General features: G+C 35.3%; 1 protein-coding gene across 3 annotated transcripts in view; it reads left to right on the forward strand.

Annotated features, from left to right (window-relative positions):
- Positions 1-20,728, forward strand: part of LOC150080164 (uncharacterized) — a 150,423-nt gene extending 129,695 nt beyond the window's left edge. For 2 of the 3 annotated variants that reach the window (XM_090381803.1, XM_090381805.1), the window contains 4 exons: positions 6,329-6,511; positions 10,586-10,835; positions 12,541-12,623; positions 20,031-20,350. In XM_090381803.1, the coding sequence (XP_090237929.1) occupies positions 6,329-6,511; positions 10,586-10,835; positions 12,541-12,623; positions 20,031-20,159 (645 nt within the window). In that variant the 3' untranslated portion in view covers positions 20,160-20,350. Of the gene's footprint in view, positions 1-6,328; positions 6,512-10,585; positions 10,836-12,540; positions 12,624-20,030; positions 20,351-20,566 lie in introns of those variants that run through there. The other variant, XM_090381804.1, reaches the window with a different exon arrangement.
- The last annotated feature ends 2,848 nt before the right edge of the window (positions 20,729-23,576 follow it).

Consider the following 23,576-nt stretch of genomic DNA (forward strand, 5'->3'; position numbering starts at 1 on the left):
ATCCTCAACTGTTATAAAGAATTTCCCACCCAGCTAGACATTATAAAAGAAAACACTGAACATTGAACCTCTGTTTACTATAAAAGACAGAAATGGCACTATCTAAAACCAAAAAAACAATAAATTCCCAGGTTTTGATCTCTTAGAGGATGAGATTATCAAAAAATTAGTGGAAATAACACCAGACAAATTAATAGCAGTATATAATAATTGTATGACAGAAGGTATATTCCCAAAAATATGGAAAAAAAGGCAGTGTTAAGATTAATTCTCAAAAAACCCTTAGAAACCCCCTACTGATCCTAAATCATATAGACCAATAGCCTTTACTTCCTGTACTAGGAAAAATATATGAAAGACTAATATATAGCAGATTAGCTCAATACTACACAGAAACATTCCAACAATCAGTATGGTTTTAAGCAGGGCAACTCTATGGCGGATGCCATGCACCACCTACTGACAACAGCTAAAAACTGAGAGGAGAAATATATGCTGGCAATCTCTATTGAATTTGCTTGGGCATTTGACTCACTCTGGTAGCCTAGTGTCCTTAGGAGACTCTGCAAGGTAAATGCCCCCACAAAAGCTCTATAAGGTAATAAACAGCTACCTTACATACAGAAGTGTCTCAGTACGCACAAGTTTCCAGGAATTGACACACCCTGTGAATAAAGGCTGTCTGCAGGGTTCAATCCTTGGCTCTTTCTTCTGAAATATTGTTCTGGACAAATTTCCGGCCTTGGATCTGGACCCCATGGAAAGCCTGGCCTTTGCAGATTACATGATTTTCCTTGTAAAAGGTAACACAAGAGTGGTTGTAGAGCAGAGATCAAATGCCACCCTCTTGCAGTTGCAGGAGTGGGCACAAATGCACATGCTCAAAATATTGCCAGAAAAAACCAAATAAATACTTCTAAAAGGCAATTTGGACATTAGAAGACATCCACAAATCAAAATTAACACAACTACTATAAAAATGGTAACAGAACTAAAATATCTTGAAGTGGTCTTTGATTCAAAATCAACTTTTTACCCACATTTGACCTACTTGGTGAAGAAAGTGAGAAATTATGCAGGTATGATTGCCAGGATCAGTTGAGCAGACTGGGGGCTCAAAAGAAAGACCCTGGCAATCATATACCGTGCAATGTTCCTACCTGTTATCACCTATGGAGCCAGTGTGTGGTTCACCTGCTCAGCCATAATAAGAAATAGGAATAAATTAGAATTGCTACACAGGACAATACTTCGCACTATTACCAGAGCATGTCGCACAGTAAGCGCACCTGTGGTACAGTTGCTGGCCGGAGCTCTCCCAACTGGAGGTAGCCAAAAGAGGCTTGTATTATAGACTAAAAAAGGGCATACCCACAGAATTTCTGGGGATACCCTTGATACAGCCAACACCTTCAATGCTGAAAGAAAAAGAATAGCACAAAGCTCCACGAGCTATGGCAAACAAAGTGGGAGCAGGAAACCAGAGGTCTGGTTGCCAAAAGGTTTCTGCTACGGTAGCAATGATTAGCCCAAAGCCACCTAAGTGGTATGCCCCTGGACTTTTTGCAATGTTTATACAGACAGGTCACAGCTCCCTAATAGCAAAACTAACCTCCTTAGGGCTGATTGATGACCCAAACTGCACCTGTGACAAGAATGAAGACTGGTTGTTGTTGTTTGGTTTTTAGGAGCATTAGCAACTAAGGCCATATTGCTCCGGGGATATGCGGTGGTCAGTCCCTGACCTTTCCGCATCCTCCGTATTTGGTGGTCACAGGCTCAAACCCCAGTCTAATCAAGAAGCGTGTGCTATGCTGTTTGTTTTTTAGGAGCATTAGCAACTAAGGCCATATTGCTCCGGGATATGCGGTGGTCATTCCCTGACCTTACCGCATCCTCCGTATTTGGTGGTGACGGGCTCGAACCCCGGTCTAATCAAGAAGCGTGTGCTATGCACTGCTGCTCCTTCCCACCTGGCTACGGAGGCGCCCGTGTGCTATGCACTGCTGCTCCTGCCCACCTGGCTACGGAGGCACCATGAAGACTGGACACACATTCTATATGAATGTATAATTTGATTTCCCCAGAACACAGCTAATAGCACAGATTGGTCCCCTTCCTAGGGGAGAAAAACACCTGTTTATCACAGAAAAGGAAAACTATAAAGCCTTTACATCCTTCACACAGAAAGTATTCGAAATGTGCAGACCTATCCAAAGAATGGCAATTCAGCCCCCCAACAATTAAACAATAATCAATAGTTAAAATTGCCTAAATCTCCCACCAGGCCCAGATAATGACTTAAAAACTGTCAGGACAGCAGTATTCTGCACCCTGACACAACAAAACCAGATTGATCTGGGTACCCCCAGGACTATCCTGCCATGTGTAGAAACCTGGGGCCCCACACCAAATAATTACTTATTTAAGGGAGGGAGATGTAGAGGTAGCCATGGAAGCAGATTAGCTGAAAAATATCGGTAAGCTAGTAGAAAGGGGATGCAATGTAGAATGAAAGACAGAATGAATAGGCTGGGCACTGAGTGTCTCTGGCCTCTGCAGAGTTCAGTGTCACAAAAACAGAGTACACAACGTGGAGATGGGGGGGGGGAACCCCTGGTGTCGTCAGACAATTAACGCACGTTACACTGTTATGAAGAATTCCAGACCTTGTGGTCATAAACTCAAACTACAGGGATTGAGATTCGGATTAGATTATAGAAAGTTTTCTTTTAGCCAGTGAGTCATTGTTTGTTACTTGGTTTTTAGGAGCATTAGCAACTAAGGCCATATTGCTCCGGGGATATGCGGTGGTCATTTACTGACCTTTCCGCATCCTCCGTATTTGGTGGTCACGGGCTCAAACCCCGGTCTAATCAAGAAGCGTGTGCTACGCACTGCTGCTCCTGCTCACCTGGCTACGGAGGCGCCCTAGTGAGTCATTGATTGCAGAAAAAGTTGCCCTCACAGGTAGTTGAGGTTGGCAGTTTGAATAAATTCAGCGGTTAATTGTATAGTTACCTGTGTAAGGAAGCACATAATTTGTGTTTTCGTGTCTATTTGTTTTGTTTTTTTTTGGCAGTGCAGCAAAAGCCTGTGGCTTCCTTGCACTATATGACAATTACTATTACTATCTGATTCATTAGTAATGATGAAGTTAAGAATAATTCTCACCCCTAGTATTTTCTCTAACATGCTGGTACAAATAATCATCTAGTTTATTTAAAAGTTTTTCCCCCAAAAAGTGAGTTCCCCTCCCACTTATTTCAATCAATCTAAGGCAGATTAAAGTCATCTACAATAAGACATTCTTGTCTGCTTGCCCATTCCATCTGCATGTAAAAACTCTCATCATATTCTTCACAATCTTCTGGTCTTTTGATTACTCTCACTCTCATTGTTTCTTTGCTTCCAACTAACTTACACCATGCAGATTCTATGCATGTTATACTATTAGATGAGAATCTAATTGTATAACTTCTCCACCCCTCCTGTTCTTTCTGCCCTTCTTGTATATACTGTACTTCCCATATTCAAATTCAGCATCACATGTCTGAATGATACCATATCTCTCAGACATATTATTAAAGAATTTTGGACAGGTGATGTATGAAGGTTTTTTTTGCTTATGGTGTATAAATCTGCTTTCTTACTTCATCTGCTATCCCTACAATGTTTGCATTTGATGATTAATCAGTACTTTAATTCATAGTTTATTTATGTATATTGCAAATGAATAATTTTTTGCAACTCATAATTTGTTTCCACTAGTGTTTACTGTCTGGTAGAGGTCTGCATGGGCCCAGGCCTGGCCCTTGTGCTTTGGACAGACCAGGCCCTTGGGCCTGGTAACACGAATGATGCTCGAATAATTGTAACGAATTGTTATTTAAAATATTTCGGACTTTTTCGGGCTATTTCTTACATATATATATATATATATATTTTTTTTATGTATTTAAAGTTATTTTTAGAAAAAATGTGTATTATTTGTCTGTTGACGCTTTTAATTAACCAATAAGGTGCACTTTGCCAACATCTCCAAAATTTGTACTCTTTTGTGGAAATGATCCGGCAGTAATACAAGCTCCAAAAGAAATTTAATGCAGCTGGATTAGCAGTGTAAGAGCATCAAAAAAATTTAAGTAGCAATAGTGTTGACTCTTATTTCTGCACAATTTTCAATAAAAAGCATGTGAAGAGAAATTGGCTGGTAGAGATGGATATCAATATTCATTTTGGAATTATATTAAATATGATAAATTGAAAATTACATTATTTTTTTATAATTAATAACTATAATTTATATAATTATTAATATTGAATTGTGAATTTGAATGTTTATTTTTTTATTATTATGAAACTTCAGAAACTAATGTTAGCGATTTTATTTATATAAAAGTTTCAGTTGGGCAGAGATAAAAATCAGTTCGGGTGGGTTGGGTATAGGTAATGAATTTGAAAAACAAATTCAGGCTCCGGTCGAGCTGAGCCATCTAGACTTTAGACTGGGCCAGGTAAAAGTAATAAATGTAGGCCTGTGCAGACCTCTACTGTCACTGTCTGGTATGAACCAAATTTATAGCAAATGGGAGAAACAGTATTCCAGTGTGAGGAAGGAGAGAGCATTTTTATTTTCCACTTTTAAATAAGAGACTGAAGGAAATAAGATATATCTTGAAATAAAATATTCCATAATTCACAAAGCTGAAAGAAGCAGAAATTAGGTTCCATTAGTTCCTTAGAATTTTGTGTTAATTTATAAATAAACAAGAAAATTATAATTTCCCTATTTATTATAAAAAAAATTATGTACCAATATGGCAATTCCATTATTGTGCAGCTGGTTAGAAAAGAATAGGGTTGCCAATTTATAATTTTTTTTTTACACCGATCTGGTGTTTTTGAAAGTCACCTGGAGACATTTTTAATTTTGTAACATCAAAATTCTGGTGATTTTTCAATTAAAATGGCAAAAAATCTTGTGACACTAACCAATGGATTTTTCTATGATTTTTTTTAAGGATTACTGTAATATCTGATTTTTAATCAGTTGCCAGGAGTGCTTTAACTACCAGCAGTTAATGCTTTTTATAATTATTCATTTATGAATTTCATAAATATCACAAATTGCACACTACTTTAGTCTTCCCCACCACTTCAGCGCCTAAACATTAACTTCCATCTGGGGCGTTGTGGAAGTGGGTAGTTTGAATATAAGGAATAGAAAATTTATTAAAGGGGTTGGGCAGGTGATATGTGAAGTTTTTTTTTTTTTTGCTGATGCTGTATACACTTGCTTTCTTACATCATATTGCTCCGGGGATATGCGGTGGTCATTCCCTGACCTTTCTGCATCCTAATCAAAAAGCGTGTGCTACGCACTGCTGCTCCTGCCCACGGAGGTGCTGCCACTTCTCCTGAACTGGTTTAAAAGATTCCACGAAGATTATACTGTGTCATAGACCAAAGGAGTTGCATTATATTAACATCTGATGTGATCTGAACTGTTGTCTCCTGTCGTTTTTTTTAGTGTCCCAATAATGTTGCTGTCATATTTATTAAACAGGGGTAAAATGGGACTGATCTGAATATGGAAATTTTCAAGATGTTTTTACTATGTGAAAATATATTTAAAAAAAAAAATCACCTTTCTCTATGCTGACATGAAGAATGTCAGCATAGAAATGTTCAAATATCTGGCAAGTTTCTTACTTTATGCAACACATTCTCATATAATTAAAGAAATGAATGAATTATGTTCTTTAGATTTTTGTAAGAAAATCCACCTTGCAAAGTTCAGAAATGACCACATACATTTAATATTTTTAAATAAGTAATAATAAATTCACATTATAAATATGAATTCTTAAGCCTCTTTAGCCAGGGCCAGATGATTTTACAACTTAATTGCAACACATATGCTTCCTTTAGTGGCCTCCATAGCCAAGTGGTCAAGAGCGGGAGTGCAGTAGCATCCGCTCTTTGAGTAGACTGGAGTTCAAGCCCCTGACTGCTAAATATGGTTGATCTGCCAACTCGCACTGGACCAGCGTGGCAGATTATTGTCCATTTCTCTCAACATGTATCGCTGAAGAGGTTTCCATAATGCAGTGGGTTGATAATGACTGCAGTTTACCTTTATGCTTTCTTTAGCCTTGTGGCCATGGAAGATCCAACTGCTACACTCTCTCTCTCTCTAAATAGTTACTTCTAAATAATTTAGTATAATACTATAAGTACTGAATTTATTTTTTTCAATTTTGAATGCTTATAACTTTCAGTAAGTGGTATGTTTACACGTATCTTTATTTTTTAACCATTACAGTTCAACATAATTGAGTTTGAAAGCGATACTTTTCGGGTTCTTGTGGACTACCTGCATACTGGATCATGTCCTCTTTCATGCAACAACATTCCTGGTCTTATTTGTGCCGCTGAACATTATGATCTTCCAGACTTACTACAAGCATGCTTTCATCATGCAAAACAATACCTACGAGTACCATTGGTGAGTTAAATATTTTTTGGCAATAAGGTTGTAATTGCAGAAATCTGCATTAATTATTTCATATTTTGTTCAAGTTTGTTGTTTGGTTAAATTCGGCATGTTCTCCACCCTTGTACTGCACATGTCATTAATTAACTTTTTTGTTTTTTAATGTTTGTCCAATTTTAAACAAATTTTACTTTACAGTATTTGTTTTTAACCCCCTATATCAATTTGAAATTTTTTTCTGTATTCTCTGAAGTCAGCAGTCTCATTTTCAATAGTCAGCTATCAATTTAAGCCTTCCATATTTCTTATTATCATTTTTTAATCAAAATTATGATATATAGGTGGTGTATAGTTAAAATAAACAAAAAACTTGGTATTACCATAAAAATGGTAATAAAAATCTTTTATTACCATTGCCTTTTTAATAACTTAAGCAAAACAATATGTGCAAACAGTTGATCTTCATAGCACTGTACCATGGAAACCTGTGGCAGCCATACATCCATTCTACTCAGTGTAATAAGGCTGTATAACTGAGCAATCTCTCATTCTATATAAAATAACTTGATATTTGCTCATAGTGATAGCCAAATTTAATTTCTGCAAATTCATTGTCTGGAGAAAGTCAGAAAAAAATCTTCCGTGAGCATCTTTGACTTGTTGTCAGCCTCCTCTTGTTCTCTGTGCTGTTTCAGTTTAACTAAGTCCTCAGTGGTCAGTTCTTTGTTGTGAGATTGGAGTAACTCACCCAAACCTTCAGTTTCCATACCTTCCAGTTCAGCATCATTGGCTACAATTTCAGTCTCTTGAATGGCAGTCTCAAAACCAAAGTCATAGGCAGTGGTGTTGAACATCTTTCAAAACTGTCAGATAGGAGACTGATCTGTCCTGTCTGTTGACCTGATCAATGCCAAATAGTATGATGCTCCATAGTGGTAGCTCTTGAATACAGAAATTGCTCCCTGGTCCAAAGGTTGAAGGGAAGAAGTTCTGTTTGGTGGCATGAACACAAACTATGTTCTAGCAAAAATTAATGAAATTACAGGATGGCTGGAAGCATTATCTAAAATCATGAGTATTTTGTTGCAAAGTTTTCTCTTGCACAAGACTTTTTAAATTATGGGAGCAGCAATGCTTGCTCATTATTAAAAATAAGACCTTCATAACTCAAGCATTTATGTTAGCATGCCATGAATAGGAGTTTTTGTGTGTAGCCTTTCAGAGCTCTTGAGTTCTCTGAAGAGTATATATCAAGGGCTTCAACTCATAACTGCTCTCAGCATTTCCCCTACAGAGAAGAGTTTGGGATGGCTGGAAGCATTATCTAAAATCATGAGTATTTTGTTTGCAAAGTTTTCTCTTGCACAAGACTTTTTAAATTATGGAGCAGCAATGCTTGCCCATTATTAAAAATAAGACCTTCATAACTCAAGCATTTATGTTAGCATGCCATGAATAGGAGTTTTTGTGTGTAGCCTTTCAGAGCTCTTCAGTTCTCTAAACAGTATATATCAAGGGCTTCGACTCATAACTGCTCTCAGCATTTCCTCTACAGAGAAGAGTTTTCCTGTTGCCAGTTTCTCCTCTTTGTAAATATAGGTTCTCACCAATGGATGTTTCCAAAATAGGAGAGTCATCACAATAAAAAAGCTGTTTAGGAGAGTAGTTACCTTCTTTGATGTCAATGATCATGGCCATTATTTCTAAACGAATAAGGTAATTTCTAACTTCATAATACATGCAAACCTTAGCTACACACATTAACATCATATTAATAGAGAAATATCTCCCTGGTCAACAAGTTGAAAAGAAGTCTATTCAGCAACACTAGCAATGCTCTAGTAACATTACTGTCAAAAAATGTCAAAAGTATAATATCTTTATGAATATATTGTAAATAATTTCTGAAACTGATTCTGCTGTTGGCTCTGGGGGATGAATCCGAATCTCAACATAGGCCCCATTTTCCAGGGTTTTTGCCCACCAGCCAATGTTAAACCCTGGCATTGCTGCTGTGAAGGGTATATTGTATATATCACTTTTGTATACAATAAATATTATATATAGCATTAGTAGAGGCATTTGATGCAAGAAAGCAAGCTTATGCAGCATCAGCCAAAAAAAAAAAAAAAAAAACCCGCTTCCACTTCACCCCTCTATTAATTAATTTCAGTTAATGTTAATTAATGTTAATTTCAGTATAGTATATATATACTATACTGAAATTAACAGTATATAGGTACCTAAAATCATTAGTATTTTAGTGCAAAGTTTTCTTTCAATTCTCAAGCTGCAACACTGACCCATTTCTTGAAATAATACCTTTGTAAAGCAAACTTTTCTGTCATAATACCATATAACTGGTAAAGGGTGTTTTGTGTACAACCTTTCAGAGCTTTTGAGTTCTCTGAACAGTATATACCTTACATCATATTAATAAAATTACATACTTTTCTCAACACTTTTCATAGAGTAACACAAGAATGTTGTATCTTCAAGAGGAATCTTTTTAACATTCACAGAAATGGATAAAAAAAAGAATACGGTAACATCATATGCAAATTAAATACAACTCTGTTACAACTACTGCCATGCCTCAGAGGCTTACACCCTAAAAGCAATGATCATGTATGTACATCAGCATCTCTCATTCCCATAATACTGAATGAAATGGCTTCACAAGACTTCATTTCAACCCAGAAGGGCAACATTTTGAAGAGCACAAGGTATCAGAATACATGCATAAGCTGAATGGAGTCTGCAGATAACTAATTTTCATGATGGCAGTCATTACATGGAATAAATATATCCATGTAATACATCACAAAACCATGACTCAGAGACACCCATAACGATATTCTGCACTGCCAGAAGAAAAGGCACTATTTTAATTTCATGTTTAACAATAGAAGAATGAGCTTTGATTTTTAATAGCACATAGGTGACACAATTAGCATTATCAGAGGCATACGATGCAAGAAAGCAGCTTATACAGCATCAATCAAAAAAAAAAAAAAAAACCTTCTCATTTCACCCATCCATTCGTTCCAAATGTTTGTCCAGTTCTGTCGTGAATTTATTTAAGCTATCAATGTGCAAAGTCCAGAAGAATGAGCTGCTACATGGCAAGCACAATTATATTTAATTGCATGAAATACTGTAATGAGTGTTTCAGAATGCAGTCAAGAAAACTATAATACAACCATAGGAATTAAATATTCAATAGATGCACATTTCCAAATACTGCGGGTTCAGCATAATCATAACAGAACTAAGAAGTATATTTTGTGAGCGTTTTTTTTTTTTTTTTTTTTTTTTTTGTTTGTTTCCTGTAGACAAGAAAATGTTAATGTTATAGCCAGTGCTGTCATGGCATTGCATGGCAGGCATCCAGGCAAATGTCTAGGGTGCCATTTGGGTAGGGGTGCTTCACAGTCATGCGGATTATTAAAAAGGGCACCAAATGCTTGATTTGCCTAGGGTGCAAAAAGTATTTCATGATGGCATTGGTTATGGCTATACAAGTGTATTAATAAACTAATTTGCATTTCCTACGAACCCAAACACAGAATAACATGGTGAAAAACAACTGTAACCTCACTAGTATGTGTGTTACAGTATTTGCTTCAAAGCTGCCATTAAGTGGTTTTAAAAACAAATATCAATAAAAAAAAAAAAACACATTGTGACCATGAGAATTTGAGAGAGCTCTAGCTAAACAACACATGCAGGACAGAAAATTTCATTATAAAAAAAAAATAATAATAATAATAATAAAAAAGACAATCTGTAAAATCATAAAAGATTGGCATTTTCCATAAATTTTATGGAAAATTATAGAAGTTAAAGGTATCCAGTTTGCATGTATACCATTATAAAACTTATATTGATTATATAATTCATCAGGCAAGCAGTATCTTAATAAATGAAATTAGCATGTTATATCATTGGTGCTTAGCTGTAATGCTCAGTCTATCATACCATAGATATTAGGTTACACATCTAATTTAATCTAGACCCTTAACTCGGCAAACTTATATTACATCACATTATATATGTTCTTCATTCATTCACTCTTCTCTGCAGGTATGTACAATGTTGAACAGTCTAGAGAACTACTACTGGAGGTATACATCGGCATCAGAGATGGTGAACATGATTTTGCAATATGTTGACACAAGAGCAATCCAGTTCTTTTCAAGAGATGAATTTCTTGATCTATCAGAATCTATGTTCCAGATGATTGTGGGTCGGGACATGAATGTTTCTGAAATTTATAAGTTTGAAGTAATGTTGCGATGGGCAATTGCAAAAGTAGAAAGAATGGAAAAGTCAGGTTAGTTAAAATTAATATCTCTGGCTTATGCTTAATATTGGAGTTTGTAAATTCTTAGTGATGACTCTGAAATATTCTAGCTATTAAATTAAATTATATTTGAAAATTAAGCATTACTATCATAAAAGATTTGTATTAACCATTTATTAATAGAATATGTTAGTAAAACAACTTGTTTATTAGATATAATTAATTTGAGAAAAGCATATTTATATTTTTGTTCTTCTGAAATGTTTACAGCCAGCTGAATGAATTTTTACTTTTGTGAATAAGAATTAATCTGCATGTGCACAAAATCAATTTACACTTGCATACAGAAGTCAAAATATACAAATGAAAGGAGAAATCATTATTTCATCAATATTTGTCTAGGCTTGGCTTAATGCCACAGATGTATTTTTTAAAATGCAATATGATGAGGGCTGAAGGGGATACTTGAATGCATAAAATAAAATCTGACAGATTCAAGGTGCATTACAGTGTTAGGTAAACAATTTTGCAGGGAACTTTCTGCTCCCTCAAAAGATCAGTAACAATGTGAACTAGGCACTAGAGCTTAGTCTCGTGTTCAATTTAAAGACATACTGTTATCCATGGTTCCTGATAAGTTGTCAAATCTTTTTAAACGTATAAGATCACCTGAAACAGGCAAATCTGCTATTGTATTTAAAAATCAAGCCTTGACCAGAAGTTATTTCAAAGCTTATTGGCTTCTCATCAGCTGGAGGGTGTCCATTATTAAATTGGACATAAGCCCAAGTTGTTGTTATTGTTGTTATTTGGTTTTTAGGAGCATTAGCAACTAAGGCCATATTGCTCCGGGATATGCGGTGGTCATTCCCTGACCTTTCCACATCCTCCATATTTGGAGGTGAGGGGCTTGAACCCCGGTCTAATCAAGAAGCATGTGCTACGGACTGCTGCTCCTTCCCACCTGGCTACGGAGGCACCAAGCCCAAGTTCTAGCACCTAGTTCTTGGCAATCTTTGGAAGAAGCAAAAGTCCAACACTTACCAAAGGACCCAGTTAACACATAATTCTAGCTAATGGTAACTCGTGAACTGTCATTTGAATCCTTATGAATTGAATCCTTTCAATGCATATGAAACTTTCTTTAACCTTTTTTTTTCATCCTAGCATGGCATCTGAATGACAGAAGTTAAAATTTTTTTTTTTTAATTTGGGAATAAAAAGAAATCCCCTAAGGACATAAGAAATTATGTAAATTATGAGAAATTTTTTTGTTTGGCATTTAACATATGTCATGTGAGTGATTGCATCTGTTTCTCATACTCCACTCCATTCCATTCCTCCTCAGTGATGCAACTGAGCTTTACAAGCATCACCCACACAGGCATCTATGCTTCAATCCAGAGGACAACTGACCTTGTCATTTCTAAGGATTATGAAAAAAATTATTCTTTATTAGTAGAATAGTTTCTCATTTATTTCTGTTCAATGTTTTGTAAATTATAATTAATAAAATTCTGTTTTTAATTCAACAAAAAATCTAAAAATTAATGTTTCATAATTAAAAAAAAAAAACTGTCTGATGGATGCCAAACAAGTGGATTTGGGTGTAAGTGACAAAAGTTTAATCATACCACATAATATTTCAAGTACTTTTAAAACACCAGAAGAAATGACTATATTGATACTGTATTAATTTTATCTTTGAATTTTGTTTCATGTTATTTGTTTTCAGATTCAAAGGAACTATTCTGTACTATGAACCGCCTGACTAGGGACTTGAAACTATACAAAATACCTCCTAATGAACTGATAAAGGTAAAAAAAATTCCTTTTAATGAAAGTAATGAATAGCATACATATACAACTTTTACTGCAAAATACATAAAAATTGATAACTACTCAATAAGCCTTATACACCTCTATCAAAAAAAAAAAAAAAAAAAAAATGCAAACTGGTTTTCACATAATAACTCTAAATGCAACTCTATCTAGAACACTAATGCCATAATACTTGACAAAATCAAATATGGATTTCTATAAAAGAATGGTTTGATTTTAAAATTTTTAGTAAAATCTTGACTTCAATGATAGGCATGCTAATTAGGCCTCGGGCTATAACAGGGATTGTCAATCATTAATTCAATTTATGAACTAATCCTTTCAACTCGAAGCTTTTCTAAATAGGGCAACATTGATGCTAGGTAGCATGTGCACAGAAGGCTCAGTGCTGTCTGTAAGTTCTCTATTCTTCCATGACATACTATTATTTTTCTTTTTATAAGTGTAATAATGTTGATTTCTTGCAAAAATTTGCTTTTCGAGAGTTACCTTCTCCACAAAAGCCAGCTAGAGAAGATGCATGTACCGCCAAATTGAGTGCCATTTTTCACCTTTTGTAAATTAAAGGAACTTCATCTATTCTAGTCCTAAAACAGTTACTAGATTGCAAAAGTAAACAATGTCAGAATTGTTTTTAGTAATATGTTTAATAAGTATTATGTGAATACTTCTGCTTTGGCATTGAGGGATATTGTCTGTAGTACATATTCTTTTCTCTGGCAATAAAGGAATAATAGTAATTTCCTTTGGGGGGGGGAGGAGAGAACCTGGATGCCATGTTCTTTCTTGCATGTGTGCCTGATAATTATCATCATCATCAGCCATTTTCTATCTACTGCAAGATGAAGACCTCTCCAGCAACTTTCCAGTTCCTTCTGTTTTGTGCAATAGCCATCCATTTACTACAGAGAAACTCATGAATTTCATCTGTTCATCTCTGTCGTAGTCTTCCAGGTTTTCTTCTAGCTCCTCTTGGGTACCATTCTGTTATTTTCTTAGTCCATCTGTCATTGTGTCTTCGAGCTGTGTCCTGCCAAAGCCATTTTAGTTCTTTAGTTTTGATAAGAATGTCCTTTACTTGAGTTAGCATTAGTAGAGGCATATGATGCAAGAAAGCAAGCTTATTCAGCATCAGCCAAAGAAAAAAAAAAAAAAAAGCACCACTCCCATTTCACCCCTCCGTTCGCTCGAAATACCTGTCCAGTTGAGCCTTAAATTTGTTTAGGCTATCAACTTCAACAACAAGTGATGGAAGTCGGTTCCACCAAACAACCAACCACCCGCTGGCCAAAGGCAAATTTCCGCACATCTATCCGACATCCGTCCTTCCTCAATTTGAATTTATGCCCTCTGAGCTGATTATTCTGAGCAAGATGAAGAATCCCATTGGCATTGAGCATGCTCAAAATTCAAAGCCTTATACACCTCTATCAGATCACCTCGCCGGTGCCTAGTCTCCAGACTCTGTAATTTGCAAAACTTAAGCCTTTCTTCGTAAGAGCAACCCTTTGTTCCATTCACTAATCTTGTTGCCCTTCTCTGTACCCGTTCCAGCAGCTCTACATCCTTCTTGAAATGAGGCCTCCAGACCTGTATACAGTACTCAAGATGTGGCCTAACCATTGCCTTATACAAAGGAATAATCACCTCCTTATCCCTGCTAGAAAAATTCCTGTATATCATTGACAAGACCACCATGAGCTACTCTTGCAGCTCGTCTGCACTGCTCAGAACTTCATATCTGCCGGCACAATTACCCCCTGGTCCTTTTCATTCTCCACCACTGTCAGTGTAGTACCGCAGAGTTGATACGTTGCTCTGGGGTTACTGTTTCCCATATGTAGTACTTTACATTTGTCAATGTTAAACTTCATTTGCCACCTCTCAGCCCATCTGTTCAACCTTTCCAGATCCTGTTGCAGCAGCATAGCGTCAGTGGTGTCCTTAACCACCCTGCCAACTTTTGTATCATCTGCAAACTTGAACATTAAACTTGATATCCCATCATCAATATCATTCATAAACACCGAAAATAACAATGGACCCAACACTGAACCCTGAGGAACTCCACTAATAACATTAGTCCATTGATTACCACTCTCTGTCTTCTGCCACTCAACCATCCCCTTATCCATAGCAGCAATTTGCCTCCAATGCCACACTGCTCCAATTTGTGCAGCAGTCTTCCATGTGCAACAGTATCAAAAGCCTTTCTAAGATCCAAATATATAATATCAAAGTTATTCCCTGCATCCAGTTCTTTTGTGACTACATCATAGTATCCAATCAAATTGGTCAGGCAAGACCTGCCCTTAACAAAACCATGCTGCATCTGAGCTATAACTGAATTCTCGTCTAGATGATCCTGCATTGCTTCTTTAACCAGTGCCTCCATTAATTTACCTGGAACAGAAGTTAAACTAACAGGTCTATAATTACTTATGTCAGCCTTTGATCCTCCTTTGTGAATTGGGGTTACATTTGCACATCTCCAGTCTATGGGTACTTCCCCTGAGTCCAAAGAAGCTCTCATAATTATGGCTAGGGGTTTGCTTACTTCCTTTGCTGCCTCCTTTAATATAACTGGATAGATCCCATCCACTCCAGGTGCCTTTTTTATGTTTATCCTCAACAATCTCTCCTCCACTTTCCTCTCAGTTATTACAAAATCATCCAGCTCACTGCCAATGTTTACTTTACCTACATCATTCTCCTTCCTGAATAACTCCTCATGCGTGAATGTAGATGCAAAATACTCGTTTAGATTGTTAGCCACATGAGCAGGATACTCAACTGTTTAACCATCAATATCCAGTGGACCAATCTGATTCATCCCTTTCCTTCTTGAGTTTAAATAGGTAAAGAACTCTTTTCTGTTTTTCTTTGCATCCTTTGCCAAGGATTTTTCGTAGTCTGCCTTTGCCTGCCTAATCTCCTTTGTGACTTGGTTACAGACCAACTTGTATCTATCATAGGCTTCCATGTCACCCATTAATTTGTATGTATCCCATGCATTTTTCTTCTCTGCCACATGTCTTATTAGTTCATCTGACAACCATTTAGGCCTAAACCTTACAATATTTCTTAGTTGGTATGTAAAGCCTGGTAGCCTCCAAGATTAGTTCCTTGAATGCTTCCCATTTTGAGTTTGCTGTTGGTAACATCATCAGTTGGTCCCACTGTATAGAATTTAAATACTGTCTCAGACCATCATAGTCACCTTTACGAAAACAAAATCCCTTCCCTTTACCTCTGATGGTAGTTACCTCCTTGAGTAAATCCCACTTCAACACACTGTGATCACTGCCACCTAGTGGTTCATTTATCTGGAGATTCTTAATGCATGAAGAATCACTACTGATAATCAGATCAAGAGTATTGCTCCCTCTTGTTGCCTCACGAACATGCTGATGTAGAAAACAATCATCCAATAAATCCACAAAAGCCTTGCTAGTGTGCGAGTGACCAACCCACAAATTCCAGTCAATATCTGGGAAATTAAAATCCCCCATTATAAGACTCTCTGATTTACTGGCCCACTCTATTTCCTTGTACAATATCTTATTATACTCATCAGAGTCATTAGGCCAATAGCACACTCCTACTCTCAATTTTGATTTCCCTATGCTTATGTCACACCAAACTGACTCGACACTGCCCTGTCCATCGATGTCGACTGGCTTCATTTCCTTGGACTTTGTGTTTCTTAACTAATAGCATAACCCTCCTCCCCTCCTGTCTATCCTTTCTATACACATAGTATTCCCCAAATTCCAGTTCCACATTCCTTATATCTGTGTGACACCATGTCTCTGATATCCCAACAATATCTGCCTTTGATGTTTTGAGCAATACCTCAAATTCATCAAATTTATTTACCAAACTCCTAGCATTGGTGTACACGCAGGTATACATGCACCTGTTTCTATTCTTGGCTACCCTAACACAACCCATGTGTTTATTTGTACTGCAATGACTCCCAGCAGTCTCTGAAATATCCTGCATCTTGTTTTTCAGGCTTCTGCTCATTTCAATAGAAGCAGTGCAAGAATCACTTCCACCTCTGCCAGTGGCTACTGTTAATCTATTAGTCCTTGTATCCCCCCCCAACTAGCAGTTTTCCGACCCACCTAACTCTGCCTCGACAGCATCAGCAAAAATTCTTGCATCCTTTCTATTTAAGTGTATCCCATCCCTGTAGAAGCAATCTCTCCTGTTAACAAGTAAACGAGTTTGCTACATAATCCATGTGTTTCTCTTCTTACCTAACAGTCTGATTCCCAATATAATTTGTTCCATTCTTTGCTGCGTAGTTCTCAGCTTCTCTTCCATTCATTTGGTGTGTGCCCAAGTTTCACTTCAATAAGTCATGGTGGGGAGTACACATTGGTTCATTATTTTACATTTCAGATAAATTGGGATATTGCCTCTCAAGTATGCGCCTATATTTCCTGAATGCTATCCATCCAAAATTTATTCTTCTCTTGACTTCCAGCCATTTATCATTATTACAGGTAATGACTTGTCCCAGATAAGTATGTGAATCCAAATTTTCAATTACTGCTCTTTCAATGATTATATCCCTTTCTGTGACATACTTGTTAATCATTACTTTTGTTTTAGCCATATTCATCTTTAGTCTAAAATTCTTACCAACTCTACATAACTGATTAAGATTTTCCTCTAATTCTTCGGGATCGTGGCTTATGACCACAATGTCATCTGCAAATCACAAACGATTTAGGTACTCTCCATTCACATTGACTCCTTTCTGTGACCAGTCTAATCTTCTGAAATCTTCCTCAAGGGCAGCAGTAAACAACTTCGGAGATATTGTGTCTCCTTATTGAACTCCTTTCTCAATTTTAAATTTGCTTCTGTCTTTGTCTGGTCTAATAAAGGAGGTAGTGTTTTCATACATTTTCTTCAAAATCATACTGTATGGGGTATCCTATGCCTTGTCATTCCAGTGTCCAAAACATCGCCTTATGCTGTATGGAGTCAAATGCCTTTTCATAATCCACAAATGCCAGGCATAATGGTGTTTTATGTTAATGTGCTTTCTCCATTAGATGTGATATTACGTGAAGGTGATCCATAATTGATAATCCTGTCCTAAAGCCAGCTTGCTCTTTTAGTTGATTCTCATCAAGTATTCTTTCTAATCTGTTAGTAATGACACTTGTGAACAACTTGTAGATGTGGGATAACAAGCTAATTGGTCTATAATTTCCAATTTCTGATTTATCTTCTTTCTTATGCAGCAAAACTATGATTGCATTATTCCACTCCTTAGGCATCACACCTTTTCTAATGCATTTTGCTAAGAGTCTTGCCAGTTTTTCTGTCATGTCTCTTCCTCCCAATTTTAACAACTCTACAATAACTTCACCTTCACCCGGGGCTTTCTGATTCTTCATTTTCTTCAATGCATTTTCTACCTGATCAGGAAGGATATGGGGTATGTCGTATGTGTTACTAATCTGCAATCCATCTTCTTCATTGCTGGCATCATTCCCTCGTTCCTTGCATAATTCTCTATAGTAGTCTTCTGCTATTTGAATTTTGCCTTCTCTGCTATTTATAAGTACATCATCACTATTCTTCAGTTCCAGTATCATTTGTCTTTCTGTATTACTGCTCATGGCTACTGATTTAATTCCTTTGTTTTCCCTTAATGCTTGTTCTACTTTTCTTGTGTTAAATCTTCTTTTGTGGCTTTGCCTAACTCAGTATACTCAATTTTCTCCTTGTCAGTGTTTATCTTGCTCTTCATTTGTTGTCTTTGGTTCATCATGACAAGTGTTTCTTGACTAATTTTTTCTTCTTTGGATTTCTTTTTACCTATAGGTTTCTTGGGCTTTTATCATTTTCAGAAAGTTGTAATATTCCTCATCGATATCTTGATCCTGAGCAGTCTGCAGAAGCTCAAATTTGTTCTTAAGTTCCAGTACATACTGCTTTTTCTCCTCTTCTGTTATCTCAAAGACCTTTGTATTATTTACTCTGCCTGATACCAGTTGTGAATTTCTTAAATATGCTATTATTTTGCAAAACTGGTGCACTCAGAGTACATGCTGTTTTTGACATGAATTAAAGGAATTCACTTTGAAAAACTGGACCACAGATAATCTGCCTGTTTTTGTGGCAACTACTGTAGCAATGCCTTAATGTGCAAAATAGTCTCTTGTTGCCTTCTGGGGTGGTCTTGGATGTCATCTTTGGCATGCCCAAGATGCAGATCCCAGATCTAAAACAAAATCTGTATTTCACTCTGAAGATTTGTAAGCTATATTCTATAACCTATATTCTCCTACAACAGAAAGATGCTACTGAAAAGTTATGAGAATGTATTTAAAAAATAAAATTTCATTTAACTTACCAATTTTGCATCATATCCAGCTCAAAGTTAATACATGGAGCCCAGTGATTCTGCCATCCTTGTCTCAGATTTTCAGTGAATTAATGGTATTAAGAACCTCCATAAAGATCCTAAGCACATTAGATTCAAGTCCTATATACTTGAGTTACTCTACAAAAATTCCTTCTATATCACTGATAGGTACCCTACGAACTGTCCTGGTAGCCTGTCTGATCAGTGCAGACAGGCTTCTAGGATGGGGCATGGAGTCCTGCCAGCAATATTCAGGAATCTTGTGAATAGAGAAAAGGAGATTATTATCCTGCTGCATAAGACAATGGCTACATCTTGAGTACTGCATACAAGTTGGAAGCCTCATTTTAGATTAGTACCAGATATTAATATTAATACTGATTTACCTCAAAGTGGATCCTTGTCTGCATTTTTTTAATTTTTTTTCAGTCAAACCATAGGTTTTTATGTTGATGATGTCTTTTTTTGACTTCATTAAAATAAGTGAATTTGTCTTTGTCAATTTACAATTTTCTTTAATAAATATATTAAATAGATAAAATTCAAGCAATTTTCATTATATTTTTCACTTTTTTTGTGTTTTTTTGTTCATCCTTAAAATACATCAATTGTTCTCTAAATAATATATAAATACGTATAACATTTGATTGATAATAAATTTGTTGCAAATAACTATGTATTTGTTTAATTTTATAAAAACAGCTGTTGTTAGTAAAATAACTTAAAATTTTGCTCTTCAGGTTATCAGGCCCACAATAGTTGGATAAATGGGGTTTTACTCTGTGTGTGTCAGCCTGAAATGACATAGTGTGTAGTTATATACAAGAACAATCCACAAAATATTGTGGATTGTTCTTGATTACAATTACCTTAATTACAAAATTGCAGTTATTTTGTAATTAAGGATTTCTTTTAAAATAAATTAATATCTTAAGCAATTAACCTTAGACAAGTAAAACTAAAAGTAAATGTAGTCTTTTTCTTTTAAGGTTATTTTACCGACTAAAACAATTGGAAATGAACGCATCTTGGAAACACTCTTATATCAAGCCAATACAGGAATGTACAGAGTCCAACCTTCCCAACTTGAAGAGTGCCGAAACAGTGACAATACCTGATGAAAGGTGAATGTACAGCTCCTTTAAAACTGAAAAGGAAATTTTTGTGGTTGTAATGTTTTCTAGTTCAAAGCTAAATAAGGCATGCATATTTCTGGTTCCAGCATTCCATAACATCTGTTGTGATAAGAATTCTAGCCAAGAATGAAATGACAACATGCAAGTATAAAGACATGCAAATCTGGGTTTAAGCATTCCTTAAAGACTTGTGATATTAGCAGTAGTCACAATGAAAAAAATAAAAGTGCTTCAGGAAATAATAAAAAACTATCTATTTTTAACAACTTCCATTATTTTGATAGCCAGAAATATATATAGTCTAATAATCTGCCTATCTATATAATAATGAAAACTTTTATCAAATTTTTCTGACTGTTTTTTCTTTTTTTAAATTCCTCTGTATACAGTTTGCCTACAGAAACATCAAGTATATTACCTCACTCAAGTCCATAATTGCTGTTGCTTGAAAAATTCTGGATAGCCATTTTTAAACATCCCAAAAAAATAAAACGGCAGATAGCCATGAGACATGCACTAAGGTTTTAAAGTTTCTATATAGCTAAAGAAGAACACAGATAATATTTTAATAAAACATAAACATTGATGTGAATTTTTTTAATATGCTTTTAATGTGAATTCAGATATAAGTGCTTATTCAGGCATGAATGTGTTTAAGTGGCAGAAAAAAATATTATCTTAACTTAGGAAAAGGATAATAAAAGATGATGTAGAAATTTTATATAAATGTTAAAAGTTTCAGTTTTGTTCATAAGAACTTTACAAAAATAGACCACATAGGGAAAAGGAAAAGGTCATGTACAGATAATGTGCATTATTCAGTTAAAATATATATTACAAATAAATAAACAGTATTGTTAAAACAGAGAAAGAGTGGAAAGATATATTCTAAACATTGAATTATCTACTGAAATTAGAATATGCCAAACTACTAGGAAAGGGTGACTTAAAATATAAAACTGACTTGCTATGCAATCCATGCACAACTGAACACAGAGCAAAAGTAAGTCTAGAATAACTAATGTCTGAAGAAATCTTTTATTTATATTAATTTAATTTTTTTTATTTATTCCTGTTTCTGATATAAATGTTAAAATTCACCATTTTCTCTGTTTCTCCTTTTGAGTGAAAATTGATAACACAAATTGTGAATGTATATTCATTTATATGCAGTCTTATACCAATATATGTTTAAATAAACCTATCAGGAATTTCAAGCAAACAGTTTAATAAACAGCAGTTCATGAATTTTTAAAACAGCAGTTCATGAAATGCAGTCGTTTGTGATATTTAAAAAGAATAATAAATTAAATAGCAGGATGCCAGAGAAGAGAGAAACATTACAAAAAAAAAAAAAAAAAAGTGGAAATAGTGTAACTGAAATGAAATGATTTTTAAGATATGATTACTGATTTTGGGATAATTATTAACAAAATCTACTTTTTTCCAAAAAAAAAAAAAAAAATGTAAATGTCTTTTTGTATATGACTATGATTTCAATTGTTATCAGACATGTTTGAATCAAATAAAAGTTCACTATATATGAGGTTTGCTTTTTTACCTTTGTAAATAGTTAACTAATCTTGTAAATAGTTAACTAATCACCTACGATTTAGTCCCAAAAATTTATTTTGTTAATAGATTATTAATTTTAATAATTTACATTACTAAAACATCTCATTTTAACATCATCATCAGTTATGATTGACAGCTATGCAATCTTTAAATAAAATCATTCATTATTTAGCAATATGTTACAACACTTTTCCCATAGCCCTGTTCACTTACAAACTGAAGGGCCTCAAGTTTGTCTGTAATCACATACAGCACTTTTACCAGATTATAGCTTCAGTGAAGATGCTGTAATATACTGCTGAATAACAGATGATTTTATCATGGAATAAAGGTGTAAGTATTAATATCAATATTTCTAGTAATACCCACAAAGAAAACAAATGGTTAAAAGCCTTTATATAATTATGTTAATTATATTTATTATTCTAAACAGAGTATGGCTCATTGCTGTTTGTTTGGGCAGATATTATTTCTACATACACAAATACAACATACAACATAAAAAAATACAACTTAGTGTGAATGCAAAACTACTTAAAGAGGAATTAACTCATCAAGGGATAACTAATAAGTTTGAAAGTCAAAATTAAAGCAGTGCAGTTGTGATTTGCAGACTATACCACATTACCCAGTTACTGTAATTCATCATTAAAACCTGAAATGGTAGTTTTATAGTAGAAATATAATACAGCCAGGCCTCGCATAATGCGAGTTCGATTAATGCGGTTTTCAGTTAACGCTATTTGAAAAATTATACCGCTTTTCACTTTACATGATGCAAATTTCCAGTTAACGCAATATTTTTTTTTATGCGATAGTTGAAAAAGATTTGAATCGCGCGTTAAGCTTACCATGAGTCGTGCGGTCAATAAACAAACGTTTGCTTGCTGCCCGCCTCGGTGTGTTCCATCAACCATCGGAAGAAGACGTGTTACTTTTGTCTCCTGCTAATAAAGTCAATGCACACTTGCATAAAAATTCAAATTTTTAAATGAGCTAGATGAAAATGTTACTGCGAAGGAGATAACGGTAAAAGATTTAGATGAAATCTTTCGTATCGCATAGAACCTCAAACAAAAGATTTAGGTTCTCTGCGATATTTATTTCGCCAGGGCCCAGAGAAGATTGTTGTCGGCTATTGGAAATTGATTGATGAAAAGAGAAAGTCAGCACTGTTCAAATATTTCCGCAACAGTCATTTCTTCATTGTGTATTTTATGTCAGAGGTTTCCAAACTTTCTCGGTTCATGGCGCCCTTAGTGTCTCAGTAATTTTTTCAAGGCACACCCAGACCAAAAGAAATACCTAACAGTTCCATTTAGTAGTAGGTCCAAACAACTTAATAAGAAATGTTGAAACTGTGAACTACCTCAAGCTAGTAGTTCGCGCAGTGTCCGACAGATGTCGAGTATCGCTGTGTTTCCCTCGAAAATTTAAAATATTCCACGGTGCACAGTTTGGGAACCGCTGTTTTATGCAATAAACATTTAATTCCATAATTATTTTCATTATCTTTTACATTGTATACAGTTAAAAAGTTATTTAAAAGGTATTTTTAAAATTCTTTATGGACATTCCAGAAGGTCAAGGACGAATTATAATTTTTCCCATTGATTATTATATTCGATTAATGCATTTCCGTTTTGCTCAATGCGCTCGCGGGACGAATTAATCGCGTTAATCGAGGCCAGCCTGTATTTATAATATTATTGCATTACACTATGGTTGTGCATATTATTAGAAAATGAATGAAATAAAATTACAGAAGTAATAACACCTACACAGGGCCTAACTTGAGGATATGTGGGCCGTAGACAAAAGTAT

The sequence above is a fragment of the Mastigoproctus giganteus genome, chromosome 9 (assembly GCF_048544385.1).
Source record: "Mastigoproctus giganteus isolate SK-2022 chromosome 9, ASM4854438v1, whole genome shotgun sequence".
Classification (NCBI taxonomy): Eukaryota; Metazoa; Arthropoda; class Arachnida; order Uropygi; family Thelyphonidae; genus Mastigoproctus; species Mastigoproctus giganteus.